Raw genomic sequence first — 21,991 nt, forward strand, 5'->3', positions numbered from 1 at the left:
GTGAAAGAGGAAAAGTCTCGCAGAGTGTTTGATGAACAAAAATGAATCTTAACTGTTAAAAAAAATTTTTGGAAGAGCGAAAATAATTTGTTTTAGACATACATATATTAAAAAAAAATCTTTTAACCTCGCTTGATACTCTTATTTTCCGTTTGGGGGGGCTAATAGATTGTCTGGGGGGGCTTAGCCCCCTTAAGCCCCCCCTCAACTCCGCCCATGCTACAGACAAATTTTATTTATTTATTTTATAATTAAAATATCTTAAAGTAAAGGAAATACTATGTAGCTCTGCTCTTGTTTGACGCTAAAACCCTTTCATATACATAAACTACTACATTAGGATCGGCAATAAATGCTAAAACGAAGGGCTCTGGCTGGAGGGAGGGATGCCCTCCCTCCTCAACATCTTCTTGTTGCTCCACTGCTCCTCAGGGGCGTGCCCAAGGGGGGGGGAGGAGAAGGGACACCTGTTGCCCCAGGCCCGAGTCCGAAGTGGACCCAATATTTTTAAAATTACGGGTGAAATATAGGGGAAATATTTCACCCGTAATAATATGGAGGGGGCCCGGGACAGTCATTTGTGACGGGCCCCAAAATTTTCTGTGCACACCTCTGCTGCTCTTAGGGAGGGGAAAAGTGAGAGTGGATGGATTTCAGAACAATTAAAAATTTCGTATTAAAATATTAAATTGCAGCTTCTTTTATAATTTTATGTACATCATCTTACAAACGATATCGTAAAAAAAATTAATTAATCATTAAAAATTGTGGGATTTAGGCTTTTTGCAACTGAAAATTGATATTTCACCAGACTATTTTAATAGTTTGCACTGCAAGCAATAGATGGCGTAGCCGTTGTTGTTTTCTTTTCATCCAGAAAAGTTTGTTTCAAAATGGCGGGGTTGACAAGTGTAGGTCGATTACTGGAGCGACATAAGAATGATTTTAATGATTTAGATACTTCAATATTAATTCAAAAACTGGAAAATGCAGGTGTGATAACTTCCGAAGAGAAGAGGCACCTCGAAGAAGCTAATTCTTCTTCGAAAATCACAGATGGAATTGTTAGTTTAATTTCGCGCAAAGGATACTCCGCTTTTCAAGATCTGTGTTTATCTTTGGAAAGTGTGTGCCCTCATCTTCTAACGAAGTTTGCCCTGGATATAGCGGGTAAGTGAGATGTATTCTATATATGCATAATGAGGTTGAGATAATTTGTTGCATAGGTAAAAAATGTACATTATGCTTTTTTTTTGGCGCGAAAATCAGGTGTTGGCTTCGTTACAAAAACTCGCACACGTGTTCGGGCTGTTTACATGGTTGTCTTGGTTTCTTAGTTTCTTATATTGGAATCTGCAACTCTCAAATTAAAAATTTTTTTAGTGGGACCACAAATTGTGATGCAAGGTTTTATTTATAAATGAATCGTTTCAGGAAAAGTGTTATGGAAAAACTGTCTTTAAAGAAATAACTTTTTCTTTTTTAAAAAATATTTTTTGTATTTGATTTGTAGAATTTACAATTCAAAACACTGTTGTAAGACGATTTTTATTATTTTTTTGTGTTTAAAAGTTTTAAATTTTTTTATGTTGCATGATTTTGTAGTGTTTTTATCGTGTGAAATTTTTTGTCGGAACATTTATTTTTCCTTGTACAACTATTCACATTATTTACGAGACAATGCAATTGCTTCGCCTGACTACGAAAATGTCATGTATTTTTATCACTGTATTTTGTTGTATTTTTACATCCATGCATTGAATATGTTACTTTTGTCTCTCCGCAGTAAAATTTAAACTGACGTATGTGTCTGTGAGATGCCCATGAGGGGAGGAGGGGGAGCTGAAGCCCAACATTACGAATTTTTTCAGGGGGGTGGGGCAAAGAGTATATTTTCAATATAAATTGTCTCCAAATTCCGAAAAACCACGTCCACTTTCTTATTATACATTTTGCTTCCAAAGGAAGCGGGGGGGGGGGGGGGCAATTGACTCCTTGACCCCCTAAATGAGAGGCTTGTGAGGAAGGGATCGCAAACGGTGCAATTTTTAGAGGGATTGTGTAAGGGATCTTTTGGTTTTATGAGGGGGGGGGGGTGGCACCTGGAGCATTTAAATGGGTGCACCTTTCTTGGTGGAAGGGGGGGGGATGTACTCTATGAATGAGTACAACTATTTTGTGAATATACATAACCTACAGCACCATGAGGACCCTCTGGCTGCGCCCCCGCCCCTTTCAATATTTGATTCCATTTTCTATATCTTTTAAATTATTATACCCCCACTTGTATGTTTGACTGCCCTGAATTTTATTTCTTTTCCTGAATCGTATTTTCAACCTAAATAATAATAACGGAAAATGTTCCAATGTGGTGACTTCATTGTTTAAATCCATGAGATATTAAATTTGTTTTAGTTGTGTGGGATCTAGAGAAGCTTCTTTTATTATGCGGTATTATTTTTTATCACTTGAATGTAAATTGGTGCTAACTGTTTTCTTCGTAGTGATATCCTACCCCTCCTCAAAGAGATTAAGACCTCCAAAAAATTTCAATTGCGTTGGCGTAGTGTTTCATGACCCCGCCCCTTTTCTGTCCTTATAAAAAAATCAGGGTTCGCCGATATATATCAATTGATACATATCACGATGTATATCCGATATTTATTTTGAAACATAAAAAATGAACAATGTTGCTATGATTAATTTCATTTTTGCATTAAAAATACCGTCGTTGAAAAAATAAATATTTTCGATATTTATTTTTTCAACGACGGTATTTTTAATGCAAAAATGGAATTAATCATAGCACCATTGTTCATTTTTTATTACAAATATCCAAAAAGTTATGTACTATATTTTTATGATGTATTAATACATTATTAATATAACAAATTAATATAATATTCCTTTTTCATTTTATATTCATAAAACTATTAGTAATGTAACAGTTTTAATTTATATTAAAAGTGCCTAATTAAATATTAAACACTGGTCAGAAAGAAAAGAAAATGTCTTACGACTGTGCACCGATTAATGCATATTTTTTATTTCTGAATCATAACTAAAAGTAGCTGACGATGGCAAAATGAATAAAATAGCTAATGCTAAATTAACGCCATTAAAATTGATAAAAAATGTAAAATGAAATATTAGATGTAAATAAGGAAAGAAACATTAATTTTAAGTCTACATAATGTAATTATAATATAAGAAAATAAAGAGTGATTTGAGGATGTGCATTTACTATTTGAAGACTTAAGTTTGCGCTAATTGAAAATATTGGATACATATAAAAATATCCGATGTATCAAAATATCAGATATAATCGATAATTTCAAAAATATCATAATATTTTTCGACTCTGTGAGTAACACATTACAGTCATTACATTACATATCAAAATATCGTTTTTTTTTTCGAAAATATCATATTTTCGAACCCTGAGAAGAATCAACTGAGAATTAAAAACTGCATAAAAAAGAATGTTTGTATTGCTTCCCGGCGGTATCCGTCCACATTGTATTCTAACATTTATGAATCAAATGTAAGCCATTTTAGTTTTTTCAATTCATTAATTAATTTTGAAAGTAAATATTTTAAATACTACTTCTTTTCATCGCCTATGAAATTAATTTGTTATGTTTATTCCTGTTAGGGGCCTTATTCTTCGTTAATTTCGTGCTTTTTATTGACATCCATGCAGTTTTAAAAATGTTCCATATCCCAATCCGTAGGTTCGTTCATGGGGGGGGGGGGGGAGAGTTATTCTGTAGCATGACCACCTCCTCTAAAATGGTAGTCGGTAGTCGCCCTGTTGGGGGCTTCCTTCAAAAATGTACAATTGCACTAGCAAATTCTGCATAATGTGGTAATTTTAATTTAATTTATTCAATTAAGAAAAATGTGTTTGTTAATTTAATCGATTAAATAAGGCTTTTGTTTTAAAGTTTTAGTCATATCGCTCACTCCTTTCAACAATGTCATGTCTCAAAAAACGTGATTTATCAGGAGAGCGATTAAAAATTAAAAGTAAGATATCATGTAGGTAGTAAAACTTTTTTTTCAAGTCACTGATCGAACTTTCTTACACATAAAGTCGTTTTTAAGAAAATCTGATGTTTCTTCTTGTTTTATGAAGGATAAATGTAAAAAGTGGAAGTTGCTTTTCATTTATGACGTTCTTGCAACTAAATTTCAAAGATACCATTTGCAAAATCTCAAAATTGCCGAGCCGACAGTACCGACATAAATGCAAATGTGCGTTCTTGATTAAAAATTCAGAATGAAAAATGTTTTTTATTTTTGCGCCATACTGTTTTCAGAATAAATAATATTAGCTTTAACTAAACCACACAGATGTTTCATGCCTATTGGATTATTTATCAAGCACAACCCAAGATGTGACATTTTTGAAAAGAACATTCCGAAAATACTGAAAAATGCAAATGCGACACTTTTGCTCTCTGCGGCGAAATATTAAGTCACAGAAATTCTGGTCTTGCAGACATATGCTACTCATTTATGAAAGTTCAAAAAAAAAAAAAAAAAGCATTACTCAAAATCGCTAATTTTTGAAATATTACGTTTTTGAAAAGAGTGAGCGATATATATCGAAAAGCAAATTTACGCATTTTAAATGAACTTGAAAGTAATGATATTTGGCCAAACCTAATGAAACACCGTCGTTTGCACCGAGCTCCGTTTTAATTAGCATGCATAAAGTCATTGAGAAGGAAAATCTCTTGCCATTTTTTTCTCGACTGTGAACAAATAAAATTCTTGCTTTTGCTTTGAGGCTTTTTCTGTGTTATCGGAAAATTTAAATTTCCCCCCTTTTTGGTTATTTTCCCGCGATTTACTTTTTTTTTGTACTGCCGGTAGAAGATAATTCGATTCATAATTCAAGATTTCAGTAGTATTGATGGAGACTTTTACTATTCACTTAAATTAAATCGGCACTTTTAGATTTGCCGTTAGCGTTATTTAAGAATTGCTTAAGCTGATATGGATTTTGATGGATTAACGTGGTTATTCTAATGGAGACTTTTAGAGAATTTATTCAAAGAGACATTTTTTGAAGCTAGTATTCCAACTCTGATTAGGATTAAACGAGAGAACGTTGCTGTTATTTTGATTTTTTTTTCTCATTCTGAAAGGGGTTCTTAGTACTATATTTTGCTTATCCAGATTTTTTTTGAGAGTTTGTTGACGTTGTGATTGAAAACTTTTCTTATTCTAACAATTGAAAATCCTTATTCTAACAGGGATATTTAGAAACAAATGCCCTTATCGTATTAAAGAACTTAAAGGAATATTTTTTTTTCTAATGGGAATTGTAGTCCTTATTCTCAGATCTTTAAGGACTCTTGTCCTCACTCAATAAAGTGCTTTTAGGGACTAATGTCGAGTTTGTACGGGGGGGGGGGGGGGGGCGTTGCCATAATTATTATGAGAATTCAAAAGGCCTGTTGACGCTATTATGAGACTGTTTCATTTACTCAAATGATCCTTTTATCTATATCTATCCCAGTCCTTACTCATGGGGTCACTCGGGTATTTTGATTTTGGGGAGTGTAAACTTTATTTAGGAAGTGTTCTCATTTGAATGGGAACTTTTTGGGGGTTAGGTCCACATTTTTACGGGATCTTTAGGAACTGTTGCCATTATTCTGACGGAAAATTTTTACACTGTGTTGTTTTTGTCTTATAACAGGCGTCACTTGACAGAACTTTTATTTTCGGATGGGCCGTGCAACGCCGGGCGACGCAGCTAGTAGAATATTAAACTGCAACAGAGAAAATTACAAAAATTCAGAATACGGACTACACAAATACGTTGCTGCGCTTACTCGCCATTTATTTACACAGTATGTACTTAATGCCAAATGGCTGTCCGAATTTAGCGAAATCCAGTTTAATTGGGTCCGTATAAAGGAAGGTTTACTGTATACTTTATAGCTCTAATACACAGTAGACCCTCGTTTTACGTGGGGGTTATATTCCACGGAAATGTCGCGCGACCGCGTAAATTAAGACTTAATATTAGTGTTAAAATAGGTGTTACGTTCCGTTGATAAAAATAATTCTTCATTCTATGTGTACTTATATCGATTTCTATGCACTGCATATGTAAAGAAAACATAAATTAATTTCGTGCTCTGTATATAAAAAGGAGCTGGCTGTGATATTTTGGCAGTCATTAAGAATTTTTCTCTAGTTCTTTGCAGAGCATTAACGCACCCATGATCACTTGCGTCATTTCAATGATAGAATCTTCCTTCACTAACAAATCAGGAAGATCATTTCTATTGTCGAGGAATGGCTCAAAATTTTAAATTTGAACGTTTTTGGTTGTGCGTCACCGGGTGTCTGTATCCTCGTTAGTTTTATCCTCCTTTTTCACTCCTAAAAGTTCTTCTTCCAGTGAGTTCTGAACTGTGTGAACTTCTGGAAAGAGCTCTGGAACCAATCGCATAAAATGTTTCAGGTGGCCCAAGCTCGATTATGAGCACACCAAAATGCAGTTTATTATGTGTAATCTACAATCTTTAGGCATTTGGATTTTCAAAAGGGGGGGGGGATTATCTGTTTGCATTGCCGCATCCGCGAAAAACCGAAAATCATCCGCGTAAAATAAAATAAAAGTGCCAACTCCTAAACCGCGTAAAACGAGGGTCTACTGTATTAATTTCTTTTTTCTGCAGAAAACATACTTCGCATGAACAAAAAGCTCAAAGTTCAGACCAAAAAATACGAGTCCTAGTTGAGAGAACAGCTCCTTAACCATTCTATCAACTTGTATTGATTTTATTAAAAAAAAATTTCTTATACCGTAATAAAAGTGCATTAATTTGATATCGGCGAGCGAAGTGATATCGTGGCTCGGATTTGAAAGGTTCTTGACTTTTCTGGTCTAACCGCTGCTTTTATCTTTTTTATTGCTTCCTTACCTTAATGCGTAACTGGCCTTTTGTTTTCTTATTCCCTCTTTCTCAGAGACAGCTGCTTAGTATTCCGTGCGCGACAATGGGATGGTGGGAACTGGAATACATTTGAAATTCAAATTCTTATTTGTGCAAGCGGTGTCGCTTTTGCTCGCTGTTAAAAGGCGCTATTTTTAAAAGGTCCTGGATGTTTATGTGGGCTCAAATCATTTCCAGTTGTTATTTTTAAACTGATTAAAAAATAAATAAAAAAAGAGCTGATGATTTGCTGTTTTATCCTTAGAACAGGAATAAATGGAGGGAGCAGATCCAATCATAGGCTTAGCAAAAGATGACCCAAAGACCCCAAGTCACGTGACTCATCAGCGACGAATGGTTGGCACGTTCTGCGTGGAACAAGGGAAAGAAACCTTATTTCTTCCAATGCTTTAATTTAAAATATGCCACGTGACTTGGGGTCTGGGCTTCACGAATGAAAGTCTTCACTCCCTCCATTATATCTCTTCCCAATGATTTTATCTATAGGATGTTATTGTTATTCACAGCTTATTTCTGCGTTCCTTGAAATCTCACTGTTTTTTTTTTGAAAAAGATTTGTCAGCGTGCTTTTAAGTACAAATATGTAGTAAATATGTATGTTATGTGGGAAAATTTGGCCTTTTCTGTAACGTGCAACAGTATTCTATACAGGGGCGCGCGAATAAAATATTTTGGGAGGGTGGAAATTCTCAATTGGCCGAATGGAATTCCAAATTTTGCCCCGAATGATAAAATTCGGTCACACAAAAGTACATCCCTTGAAATTGACATTCGCCCACTTAAAACTTGCAGTGTTGCAACAATGTCCTCAATGTTGCCGAAAACAAGATTTGCCGGATAAGGAAAATATTTGAAAGGTCACACTGACCTCCCGTGACCCCCGTTTGCTCCCCCGCCCCTGATTCTGAATACAATGCTGTGTACTTGACACCACAAGGTAATCCATGCCGTGCCAACTACAGAGGTAGATATAGTAAAATCCCCAGAGACAGTTAAGCATTTTTTAATTTTGACCCAAAAGCCGCGTAACCTCCAATCCAGCACATCCTAAATTATTGATTTCTAATGAGAAATTGGAGATAAGGCCGTCTTGAGGTCACGAAAAGTCTCTGTTACCTGCCAAAGATGTCCTTATTCGACAATTTTTAGCTAACGATTCGATAAATCTGGGGACGGAATTGTAATACAGTAAACTCCCGATTATCCGTGGAATAGGGTGGCACGGTTAACCGCGGACAATCCGAATGATAGGTAAAAAACGATACTTAGTGTATGCAATAGATAAAAAATATTAATGACACTCACACATTCATTTAAATTATAGCTAAAAACGTTGCTACATTGCATCTACTAACATTGAATGTAAAAAATACATGTAAAATCTAAAAGCGAACAACATCACAATTAGAAATTTCAAAAAAAAAAAAAAAAAAAAAAAATCGACCCGCGGATAAGCCGACCGCCGATAATCAGGAGTTTACTGTATTATGTATTTTTACTTCCTTTTACAAAAAAGAAAGTATTATACTCGCAAAAAAATTTTCACTCAAAAATCGGCCTTCATTTCCATTTTACTCGCCCCCGAATGAATATTGATTTTTTTTTTCAACCCGACCACACGTGGATACATGCCTAAGAACGTATAGACACCCGAAGAATCCATTTTGACGATCCCTGAGTAAATTACAACGAGTTTTCTCTTGACGTCCGTATGTACGTATGTATGTATGTATCTCGCATAACTCAAGAACGGTATGTCCTAGAAAATTGAAATTTGGCACATAGACTCCAAGTGGGGTCTAGTTGTGTATCTTCTCTTTTGGTTGCATTCGGATGTTCCAAAGGGAGTCTTTTACACCTTTTTGGGGTAAAATCATTGTTAATTTCAATGTAAACTCAAGCGGTGCTATAACTTGGCAAACACTTGGCAATATATCGCCAAGTTTTGTCGCCAACTTGGTGACGGATTTGGCGTTTTTTTTTAAAATCTGGTTTCAGTTTGGCTATATGAGAGTTAACCATTGAATCTCATTAAAACTGCCAATGGTAGGAAAATTTATCTGTATAAAATGTTTTCTTTGCTTCAGTTCGCAACAGACTTGGAATGAAAGTATTTTAAGTGTTTTTTTTCCTCACTCCGAGGCACTATTATCTTTAAATTAGAGTAAAAGGAAGTCATGTGATGCACACATCAGCTCGTTTAATCTTCTCATTACAGGTAGGTAGTGTTCATGTTGTATCATTCGGTAAATTTTAAAGTTTCATCCGATAAACGGAGAAATTCTGCCTGCCTGACTGAACTGAATTTAAACTGAGAGAATTTTGCGAGTAAAATTCGGTGCGACCCTGCTTGGATACTTGCTACACTATTAGCGTATGCTGAGGGTCTTCGCTTCGCCCAGTCAGTATCGAATCCTTGACACTGTGACCGTCCCGAAGCCTAACCAATGGGACCACCAAAGCCCACCATGTTTCTGACTCACAGTATCTATTTTCAAACATTGTTTTGTTATCGACGTCTCATAATGTCATAGAACCAGAGGCGTGCACAGGGTTTAGGTGGGGGGAGGGGGGCAGAGTAGGAACACACACACACCTGTTGGGCCCGGGCCCGAGCCTGAAGGGGACCGAGTTTTTTTTTTTTCTAAATGAGGGGTGAAATTTCTGTAGGGGACGTAAGGATAAACAATATGGAGGGTCAATATGGCCGTAAAAGTCATTTGTGACGGGCCCCAGAATTTCTGTGCACGCCCCTGCAGGGGTAATATAGTGAAGTTTATCTGTTGTTTTTTCCCTAAGACCCCCTCCTCCCCGATGTGGTGGATTCAGAGTCATTTCAAAGGTTTGGGTTTCAATCTTTCCACCACCACGTCACATACCCAAATTTAGTCTCTAATCTGCGTTAGTCTGATTAGTAGCCTTTCGTACTGTCGTAGTTTCTCTCATTTTCCTTAGTTTCTCCCTCCTCCGATGCGGTGGATTCAGTCATTTCAAAGGTTAAGGGATTCAATCTTTCAATCGTTGCATCACATGCCCAAAATTGGTCTGTATTCTGCGTTAGTCTCAATGGTAGTCTCGTAGAGTCCCTCATTTTTCCTTTCTTGACTCTTTGATGACAAATCTAGAATGTTGCACTTCAGCCCAATCGCTCTGAGCTTGGAGAAAAAACTCTACGGAATAAAGAGCTCCAAGGTTTTCCGAACGAAAAATACTAGCATAAGCTTAAACTGCAACTTCATCAAACTAAAACCACTAGGGAAAAGAGAAATTAGGCATCATTACAAAAAAAGAAAATTGCAATATTGCCGAATCGTCAGTCGATTTTCCGAATAAAAAAGTTTTATTTTTTCTTCGTGGAACCCAGTTTCTTGTATGGTTTCCATCCTGTATTGTTAGGCTTTTTTTCTTGGAAAAGTATCATTTGTCCTAAACATATCAAATTATCCATAAATTGTCTTCAAAATTAAAAATCGACTTCAGAATCGGAGGAAAAATGGCCTGCTCCTACTCTGACTCCGGGAATTTTTAGCAATCGACCTCGGACTCTTTCACCCAAAAGTCAATCCGACTCCGCAAGCACTGGCAGAGTTGCGAACTTAGAGGGAAAATGACCGACTCCGACTCTTGGAATTTTAAACCTTTGACTCCCAACTCGTACTCCGACTCATTAACCCAAAATCAGTTCGACTCCGCTGCTCTGTTCAAAATTCTTTAGAATAAAAATCACCCTTCGGCACAATACAGCAATATATCGTTCCATACAGGGCTGTGAATTCGGAATCGGAGTCAAAGATTCGGATTCGGCGGATTTTGGAATAAAGGAGTTGGAGTCGGGAGTCGTAGGTTTGAAATTTCAAGAGTCGGAGTCGGTCATTTTCCCTCAAAGTCCTCAATTCTGCAGTGCTTGTGATGTCGGAGTCGGATTGATTTTGCGTGTGAAAGAATCGTAGTTGGTCATTTTTCCTCCGAGTCCGCAGCGCTGGGTCCTGGTTCCATATCAGTAACTGTATTGGGTCCATTGAAAGTTGTCGTGTCGAATTTTTTTTATATATCGCAGTCAAAATCTGTCACAATGAGAATCGTGCGCGCGTTTGACATCACACGAAGCTATAGTAAGCCCTAGCAGACTCCGCGCTGGCCGATCTTTCAGACCTCAGGTTGTTTACAAGGTCAAGGAACTCGCGACACTATTCCTTTTCGGAATTTGTTTGGAGAGGTTGGAAAGTTTCTGAAAGATTCCAGATGATCAGGGGGACGGTTGAGCTGGGGGAACGCTCTCTCCCTTGTAGCTTGTAGGCTCTGTTGTAGGAGGAGCACTGAATGGAAGGTTCGGGGTTCGTCTTCTCCCGCATTGCTGTTCTTGGAACAAGAATTTATATGGGGGAGGAGGTAGGTGCAGTCGAACTCGCTGAATGGAATAGCCAATTTGCCTCGAAACATTATTCTAATACGCGGGATATTCCATTATTCGGGATCTAAGTGACAAATTACAACGATTCGGTACTTCGAAAATTTATTACATTATGCGGTATTCTTTTAACCGATATTCCAATAAGCAGGCTCGACTGTATTTGTAAACGAAGCTTTTGTTGTATCAGGGACGTAGCCAAGGGGCTATTTGCGGAATTCATCTCTCCCTGAAACTCAGAAATTTTTCTTGATTTTCAAAGTGGTCAACTCTTCCCGGAGAGTTAGTTTTTGTAGTCGCAATTTCGAGAAATTGTTGGGGAGGAGACTCTTTTCCCTAAAGTCACCGAAGAAAAACGAAAATTTTGCTATCCAAATTTCTGCGCGAAAGCCCCCGAACTTTTCGTTTCCAAAGAAAGATAGCCTAAAACTTATTTAGATTTTTTTTGGAGGGGGGGGGGACGGAACCCACCTTTCCCTAATGAACGCTGCCAAAGCATTCCCTAAAATTGAGATTTTTGACATGAATTCCGAAAATCCTCTCACTAGTTAGTCTCTGCTGACGCCTCCAAAGGTTGATTAAAACCAGACAAGCGGGGTAAGAGGGAAAATGACTGGCTTTGACTCCGATTCCTGGAATTTTAAAGTTTCGACTCCGACTCCTTTACACAGAGCCCAATCATTCTGATATTAGACATGGGGCTCATTTGTATTTCAGGGCTCCCCTAGGGCCCGACTAAGATTTTTGAAGACCTGGGCATGAAATTCATTTTGTCCCTCCCCCCTTCCCCCCGCCCCCTATATTTCCGCTTATTCTGAAGCTATAAAATATTTCGATACTTGCGTATTAACACTACCATGTTAAATTTGGTGGTAACATCATATCACAACGTTCAAAAGTAGAAGAGATATATAGTATACGATAATTATATAAGATAGGGTTAAACTTTGCCAGTTTACCGTAAATATCAAATTAGGTATTTATGATATAACTTTTAATAGTATATGCAGACTAGACTGAACTTGAAGTGGTTTTGAGATTTGCAAAGAGATCAATTTTTTAAGGGGAATTTTTATCAACAAATAAAGGGATTTTTTTCCTTGTCTTTGCTTTTGAAAAAATATCAATGACATCATTGTACTCTAGATTCTGAGTGAAATCATTATTTATTTTTAACTAGCATGATAAATTAAGGAGATTTTGGGCCCCCCTGAAATCCAAGAGCAGGGCCCTGTGCCCCGCATGCCCCTGCGGTAATCAGGCTCTGCCTTTACCCCAAAATCAGTCCGACTCCTATATTTGACAGACTTCGAATGTGGAAATTTTAAGCCTTCGACACCCGGCTCCGACTGACTCTTGTACCCCAGCAGCCCTATTAAAACTGCGATTTTAAAATATTTCATTGAGATAGATTTATTTTCCAACTTCTGCCCCCCCCCCCCGCCAAAAAAACAACAACTTTTTTTTAAAAACTTTTTACCATTTAAACTGATTTAGCGATAAACTGATTCTTTTTACGGATTTCTTATTTTGAATATTATTATTTGCTTTTAACTGTCATTTGTCAAAACGGCGTTTTTCAGTACGAGAACAATGCCTTTCAACCGCAACCAGTTTCCTTGAAATGTGTTATAAAAATTGCGACAGCTTACAATAAAATTTGAGCTAACCTGCTACGATGTCATTGTACCGTGACCAAAGACAGGTGTGTGCCTCCTGTTCGTGTGTTACCAAGGGTAGGCGAGACGACTGTTAAATGAGGTTGTGTTTTCCTTCAGATAGTCGTCTGCTTGAAGCATTAAACAATTTCGGTAATTTATGTTTTGATACTTAAAGCGTGGAGTGTTCTTCATTGAAGCGGGTCTTGAGTGGTGTTTTTGAAACGTAAGAGATTGTGTTTTTTAAAAGGCAGCTTGGAGCTTTGCAGTAAAGCATCGTTTCAAGGGGCCGGAGTGAAACGAATGTGAAAACAAAAGCGTCGTATAAACGAAACGTAACTTCTATTTTTGAGCCTTCGCGAATTGCTCTAGGGGGCCATTCATTAATTACGCAAGGACGATTTTGGCAATTTTTGCCCCACCCCCCTCCCCTCGTGTAAGGGTAAGTAAGAGTTTTTAAAACCTCCCCCCCCCCCCTGTTTCACGAAAGATTCCTTTTCGTTTTTCCCAATAATAAAGTAACGAATCTTACGTTATTTAATTCACTATTATTAAAAAAAATCAAACCTTTTTTGTCCAAAGAAATCTTTATATATAAAAATGGACTTTGGTAAATTTGTTCCCTAAGATCTCAGAAACTACCCGGCAGATTTGGCTGAAACTTTCACCGTTTGTTCTTTTTGGTACTGGGGAGGTTTGTAGACCAGTTCGATAAAAATCCGATTTTCCTTTTTTATTCTAATTTGTCCAAACTTTCGCATAAATGCCCCAATATGACGGTTAAAAAATACGTGCACATATTAAAATTATGTATCCATCGAAAGCGCTTATTTTTCTGCTGAAGATGGCATCTGTTAGAAAGTTCTAAGTTGTATGAAAAACGAGTTATGGGCTTTTTTTGTTCCATGTTCGAAGGTTTTCCTCAACCCAATTCATTATTTAGTGTATCATCTCAACTCTCAGTTCATAGTTAGAATTGTTGAATGTTTTTGTGTTTCGTCTGACTGTTTGAGGCTTTTCTCAAGTCAAATCTTAAAGTAACGTTTTTTCCCCAAGATTGGCTAATAATAACTATAGATTTGGTTGATTATTTTTCATTTAAATGGAACTTTAGTGTAATTAATGGGTTTTTTTTAAAATTATTTGTGCTGATTGGATTTTTTAATCATTATCCAATCTAACAGCAGAAACCTCGCCAAAATTTATGCAGAAAAATTTCAGTAGCGGATGCATTTAGCAGTTTTTTCAACTGTCACGGTTTTTGAAGTCAAAGACTACGTAATAATGTTTGTCAGCTTTCACCATGTAAACAAAATATCGTCAATCAAAGAATCTTTAAAAACTTTTTTTACTGTAAAATAATCCAGCAACTAAATTAGGCAAATCCATAAACAGCACAAAAACTTCCATTAATGTGACTTTGTGCACAAATTCAAACCATCGCCAAATTTTACTACTTATTTTGGAAATATTACGGATGAAATTGTTTAGCGCCATTTTATGGTGACCAAAAGTATCTTAGCATATGGCGACAATATCTCTTTAACAAAAATTAGTAACATACCGTTTTCCAAACTAAGGAGGGGGAGCATTATCCAAGGTATCCCAAAACGATTCCCGCAAATTCGGTAATATTTTAAATCGCACCTAGAACCCACAATAATTAAGACTTTCCAAAATAACTAAAGCAAGTTTAGGGGGATCACGGGCGCGCGGCTACATTTTTTAAAACAGTTCGTTCTTTAATAGACATACAGAGAAGGTAGGACTCAATGTAAAAAAAAAAAAAATAAGTATTAACTGATAAATCTTTTTAAACATGTGAAGTTTATTTTCATATTCCGGAAATTCTTCAAATTTGTATACGCTTAAATTTCGTGTTTTCGTTTCTAAATGAATACTATTTTGCTCTTTTTACTAACTGCTACTTTAGTTTTATGAGTAAGGAAGAAGCTAGATTTTAAGTCACGTCAAAAAGGTGTGTTTTAAGTTCTTTCACTTAAAACAGAAAACAAATGCAAGTAACGATTGTATCTCATAATTATTGCTAACCCAGGCAACGCCGGGTATTTTTGCTAGTATTTACTAAAAGTAGGCTTGCCAGATTTCTGAAATGCTCAACCGGGACACCAGCCCCCCCCCCCCCCAGCGTTGCGAGTATTCCAAAGAGTATGTACCCCTGACTGGAATTTAGAGTATTTTACAGGACTGTACATTTTGAATGCTATGAGTCAATGGTTACTAATTAAATTTTGAACTTAAAACGGGTGTTAAAAATGACACCAAGCAGATAATTTTTAAATTTTTGCGTCTTACATGTTTTGCCTACAAGTTATTTTGTAAGAAGAAACACTTTAAATGAGGAATAAAAAAAATGAGCAATATTTTACATATACGTTTTATTGGTAGGGACTTTTATTAGAAAGTCTTTTTTTCTTTTAATCTTGTAAAAATCCTCATAAGATATTCCGCGATATTAATTTTTCAAGTCATTGTTGCAAATGACAAAGTAATAATCCTAGATAATCCTTACCAGTTAATTATTTTTAGACTTTTTTTGGTCATCTGTAATCAAATTTATATTTTTCCGGGACATGCAGTAAACCGGCCGGGACACCGGGATTTTCTCTGAAAACCGGGACTGTCCCGGTCAAGCCTAACTAAAAGGAATCTAGACTGAATGTTTTTTCTACAAATATTTTTTGGTATATGATGCGATACTAATTAAAAATAAGACATACCGTACACAGTGAGATTCTTTTATTATATTTTACGCTATTCATTTTTTAAAAACAAGTGAAAACAGCTGATTCTAATACTTTTTTACTTTCCAGAAGCAAATCAAATATGATCCCTGCCAAACCACTTGACCGCGCGATTTCTAATATAAAATATCGACTTGGAAAATATTACGTAAGAATAGGCCTGACCCCTCTCCTCCCAAGTAAGGTTATGTAGAGATTTTTCTCAACTTCCCTCCCCTCTGCACCCATACGTAATTAATGAATGGCCCCTTAGTTTTGACGCGCAAACAAAAACGTCGTACAAACGAAACGTTACTTCTATTTTTGAGCAATCACGAATTGCTTATTGTCCTCACTTTATCGTAGTTGATGTTCCTTTGATTTTTGAGATTCCCATGTCGACGGGAATAAGTCTAGCTCGTTGTTGTTTAATTAGAGAGACACCTTAAAACAACAGAACAAAAGTATGAAACGTCATTAGCATGGATGTCCACAGCAGCTACGTCTCGTATAATGTCTACATTTTTGAAGTTCTGGCAACATATTTTTTGACCAAAAAAGTAATTCTGTGTTTAACTGAATTCAAGAGGTTATTGATTCAAAAAATTCATTTTAAAATGTAAAATTATTAAGCTTGGCAAAAGATCTTAAATTTATCCCCCATATTTCATTTCTAAAGCAAATGAAGAATGAGATTGTTTCCTTCAGTCAAAAGTACTACTTTTAGTCACTAAAATCGATAGAATAAGCAAAAAAAAAAAAAAAAAAAAAAAAAAAAAAAAAAAAAAAAAAAAAAAAAATAGAGCGAGGAAAAAAACTTTTTAATTTTCCCAACGCTTGATTTTTTATTTAGTTTTTTAAAATGTCCGATTTTTAAAATAAGGCGTCGCCTTTATGACGTCACAAATAATGCACTTTGTCACATCTGTCTACCGCGTTTTCCACGTTATAATAATCAAGAACGAATTGAATATTGCACTCTACGCTTGCTATCAACCATGTCGTTGCCAATGCACGTGAGGTAAAAATGTGAATTACATATTGCGCTCTGTGAATGGGATTTCATCATTTGCGATGTCATCGGCAGAAGCGTAAACAAATGAAAACACACCGATTAAAGTAATGTTTTAAAAATTTTAAACTTAGTCAAATTATTTACAAAATGGTCAGATCCTATGTTTTTATGCATGTTCTTTCAGAAAAAAAAAAAAAAAAAAAAATTCTTTTTAAATTTTTGGAAATGATCCCATTAGTTATTTACCCGAATTTCATTTTTGCAAACAACAGTCTAAAAACACAAGTTTCTCCTTGGCAACAGGTAACCATTTTTGGTTAGTGGTCAAATAGAAGCACTTGCGGTATTTTGGGAATAACAGTAAAAAATTAGACGAGTGCACCAATGCTATGTCATTAGAATGAACGGTAATTTTCACAATAAATTTGTATTTAATTAATTTTTATTTTACTGATTTGCATGTAACTTTGGTATCTTTAAATGCCACGGAAAGGAATTTTGTTTTGTAATTATTGTTAAGTTAAAAATCTCATTTAAGTTCAAGTTTGTCATCAGCATGGATTTTCTTGTACATGCCAATGATGAATGACTAAGGAAAAATTATTATTATTTTTTTTAAATGAAAAAAATATTTAGCTCTACTGACAACAAATCAAGCTTTATTAACAAATCCCATTTTCTTCATAAATTTTATTAACGATAATGTTTTAGGGGCATTTCACGGTATTTTTGACATTTATGTAGAGTCCGTAACGTGACCTTTTTTGCCATAACTTTTTAATTTACCGTTTGATTAGCATGTTATTTTAATTTGAGTTGGTTTGTTGGTAGGAAAAGCTCAAAATAAAATAATATGCTAATCAAACAGTAAATCAAAAAGTTATGGCAAAAAAGGTCACGTTACAGACTCTACATAAATGTCAAAAATACCGTGAAATGTCACTTTAAGATTTTATTTTGTTTTTTTAAAAGTCCTATTTAGAAAATCACCCATAGATTAATTTTCACTAGCAGTTCACTTGCCCCAAGAAAAATGTTCGCTAACCACTAGTGGTTCACGGACCAGAGGATAAGAAGAACTGGCTGAATTGAAGCTTGAAATCAATTAAAAATTGGTAAATTGAGGGAGTCTGATTGGAAATGGTGCTGATCAGTGCTTGGCGTCAATCGTCGCAAAGGAGTGCTGCATCCAGGGCCGCGCCAAGCCTTAACGGCGCCATCGTGCAAATGTCTTTTGAGCGCCTTTATGCTGTAGCGTTCAAGCAAAATATAGTGAACTCTTGGGGTCAGGTTTTGTAGACAAACGTAATATGGACAAAAATACGTTTGGCATATAATTTATTAAAAGAAAAACAATCTGTACATTTTCAATTTTGGAACACTGTACGTTTCTACTTCATATCTCGAAGTTATTTCGAATATGGGCGGATGTAAGGGAGGGGTGATTGAAATTGGCTTTTGGAATCTGACTTTTTCTCTTGGAAACCTTGCATTGATCTGCCATTAAAAAAAAGAGATTGCCAGTTAATCAAAGCATTTTACCCCAACAATTAAAAAAAAAAAAAAAATTAGAATGTGATCGAAAAAATTATTGCTTGCTAGTATGCATCTCAAATCTCTAATATTTAATATACTGTCCTGAAGGCAAGGTGTCTATTTCTGGACTTAACATTGATCAATATTTAGTTTGTTTCTGAAGAAAATGTTTCAAAATTTGGAAAATTGTGAAAAACCCACTTTACCGAGATAGTGGTATTCTTCAAGTATGCCTGCTCGAAAAAAAAATCGGGTGGGCTTTTTCAGGCTGTTTCCGGTTTGACGAACTCTGCCTTTGATATGCTAAAGCGTTTTTGGAAAAAGAAAATATTTTAAATGTCAAAATGAATACCGCTCTAAATGTCTCTCTAACTGATAAATAATGAAAGTTCAAAGTGTTATGCCTGTCAAAACTTGACAACAGAGTACTGAATCGATTTCTAAATGGAAGTAGAAGATATTTCCCCTTAAAATCTAAAACTAAAACCATTTTGGTAAAATTAAAAATTCTAAAATACGGAACCATTACAAATGGCATTGAATTTAAGGTCAAAAACAAATACATAGTCTCTTCAAAGTTTTTTTTTTATTTAGTGCACAAATAGTTAAAGGAATAAATGAAGGGAGGAGAATCGAGTATATATGGTTAACTCGTTTCTTTTCGGAACTAAAAGATTAACCTAAATTATTGTCCACAATGTATAAATAATACGTACATCTTAGTAGTACTATGCAAACCTACCATATTTTTTTTACGTATGATAATATGAAGCAGTGGAATTACAACGAAATTAAAAGTCACAAAAGAGCTATGATTGCACAAATTATAATACAAGATAACAAGATATTCACCGCAAGAACCGAAATGGGGATAAGCAAATTTCTTGCTCCTCGTATGCTCAACCTTGTGTAATACAGACGTACCGAAATAGCATTCACGGCTCCAAATCAAAAAGGAAAATACTAATGTAAGCTAATTAAAGTCATTTGTTTTCAGTGTAAGATAGTGCTTTTGAATAGCTTGTTCAGACAAACAAGTCAATTTTTCCTTTTAGATTCTCAGCGATGCGGATTAATTGCTTGAATGAACAGTATAATTTCACTGCCTCCATTAGATAAAATGAAAAATTCTATTTTACTTTTTGGTTAGATTTTACTTTCTCTTCATTTGAGAATTTTTGATCGGTAGAGCTCAGCGCCTTTTTGGCTCTGGCACCGTTGTGCACGCACGACCTTGCACATAGAGACGGCCCGGCCCTGGCCGCATGCCAACATTTTTTTTCTCGCTGCATGATTGCTGTATTTCAAGCAGCAATGCAAAGGATGTCATTAAAAAAATGTTGGCATTCAGAAGGCCCTTGATAGACTCTGATGCTAATTTGTTTTTAGTGTTAATTGCTCACAACTTCTTTTGATAAGCCCAGAGAATTCCTATGAAAGATATAGAAACAGTGATGGATACAAGGTACTAGTTCTGTAAGCCAGTATGTTGTATCCATTTTCTTCGCCATGCGCCGCTTGGTAGTACAAAAGGATTAACCTTTAGATAGTGATGCCTATAATAGACACCTTTCTGCTCTACGATGGAAAAGATTTCTACGCTTCGTTTGGTAGAGGTTTTGTTCCTACATCGTTTTTATCGGAAAATCTCGGATTGACATCGGAGGCACGTGCCGTTGTTGTCGAGTTGGCAGAATGATTGACCGACTCGGCTACGTTTGCACCGGTGCATAAATATTCGAGTGACAATTGTTACCGTATCTCGAACTGTGATTTCGAAGACCGTAATTCTGTTCTTCAACTTTTTTTTTTTTCACATTGCATCACGTTGCATATAATTTTGTTGGAGTATTCTATTAACTTCTTGAATTAAATGACGGTTTCGTGTTTGTTGATTCGCGCCAGAAGTGAGAAAATAGTTTGGACTGTGCGATTCTCTGTACATAATTCGTGGTTCAAAATAAAGTTTTATGCAAAAATTTTTTCCAGAATAAAACGAACCCCCCCCCTTTTTTTTTGCCAATGTGAATTGGCTTCCAAGATGACGTGAGTTGTCACCGCTGAACATTTTGGATTTTCGTGAAAATCAAGCTGTAGTTGTGTTGCTGTTTGCAAATGTCGGGGCACTTTGCCTTTTAACGCCACAAAATGGATGGTCATTTGTGAAGGGGCGCCTAGTAGATAGGCCATCATTTCCTCGAACACAGAACGGCGATAACTGACTTAGCCATCGATAGATGGCGCCATCGGTCGTTTCCACTTCCATACTTTGGACACGAGCTAAAAAAGGGGGGAGGGGTCTTCCAGTCTCCTGTATCCGTGGTAATTGCTGAACAACCCACAGACAGAACTTTCGGCCCCACAGATTTTAAGCACTTACCCCGCGTGCACTCAATGAGATACCCGGGTCCTCTGATCTTGAGTTCATCGCCCTAACCACTAGGTTTCCCACTTCCATAAAGTCTCATCATTAAAACGCGATTGGTTGAGAAACTCTTAGAAGACATTTCGCACATTATTACCAAGATGTTCTTATAACTTTTTTTTCTCCAAGTAGGAGTTTTGTTTTTTACACTTTTTGTTTTTTCTAATTGACAATTTGTTTTTGTTTTAAGTAAGTCGAAATTTTCAAGAACTGGGCAAGTTTCAAACCAGCGGCTGAGAATCACTCCCCTAGCACAGGCACACAATAAACACACACACACACAGGATGACTGAAATAAGAAAAAAAAGAAAGAAACCTATGCCTGTTTTCTTTGTGCTGCCAAGAATGCATGTCCATTACTTCAAGATTTACGCATGATGGGAATGAGTGAAATGAAATAATTCAGTTCACTTCTTAGAACTCGTGGTTTCCGGTAGCTAGCTTATTAATTAAATTAAAAATTGCTTTTCTGCTGAACGTGTGCGAAACAGCCTCTAGAATATTACTCGGTGTCAGAGATATAGCTAGGGTTATTTATTTATTTATTTTTTTCATGGCTTGGAAATAATTCTTGCTATAGTATTTCGAGGAATGAAATTCATTTTGGAGGGGGAAAATACGAAAACAGTAAAGGATTGCAATTGTTATCAATTCCATTTAAATAAATAAAGAAGTAAAACGAACTTTCTGAGGATGAATTTGTAGATGTCAGAGAAAAAGAGATGTGTACTGTAATGCGTTGCTAATTAACATTTACAATCAGTGGCGCACACAGGAATTTTGTAAGGGGAGGGTTCAAGATCAAAAGCCTCTTTCTCATCTCACACCCTAATACGTCATTAAACATATTGACTTGATTTTTTCGATTCTCGAGAACGATAAACAATAAAAAAATAAAGTATTGGGTTAATAATTAGCATTATTTCTTATAATAAAAAATGGATTCAGCAAAGCAAACTCATCGTTGCTGAAGCACCATATGGTTGTAGAAATTCATAGAATCTCAGTTTAATCTGTAATTACAAAACTAAAAACATGGTTATTACAGTGTATTCAATTATAATCACCATTCTGCTTCGTATAAGCAATTCGTAATGGGAAAAGTGCGCAATGTTTTAAAAAAATTCTTTAACATAATGATTGTATTTGTTCATTTATTAGAACTGAAATTTTTGTTACCTCTGAAATTATTTTACGTAGAAAATACATAGATTCGAAATCA

General features: G+C 35.9%; 1 protein-coding gene across 1 annotated transcript in view; it reads left to right on the forward strand.

The window, feature by feature from the left end:
• Positions 1–893: 893 nt before the first annotated feature.
• LOC129223217 (tight junction protein ZO-1-like) overlaps positions 894–21,991 on the forward strand; it is a 619,137-nt gene continuing 598,039 nt past the window's right edge. Inside the window, exon 1 of the mRNA XM_054857781.1 lies at positions 894–1,170. Within this exon, the coding sequence (XP_054713756.1) occupies positions 894–1,170 (277 nt within the window). The remainder of the gene's footprint in view (positions 1,171–21,991) is intronic.

This window comes from Uloborus diversus, chromosome 5, assembly GCF_026930045.1.
Source record: "Uloborus diversus isolate 005 chromosome 5, Udiv.v.3.1, whole genome shotgun sequence".
NCBI classification, from domain to species: domain Eukaryota; kingdom Metazoa; phylum Arthropoda; class Arachnida; order Araneae; family Uloboridae; genus Uloborus; species Uloborus diversus.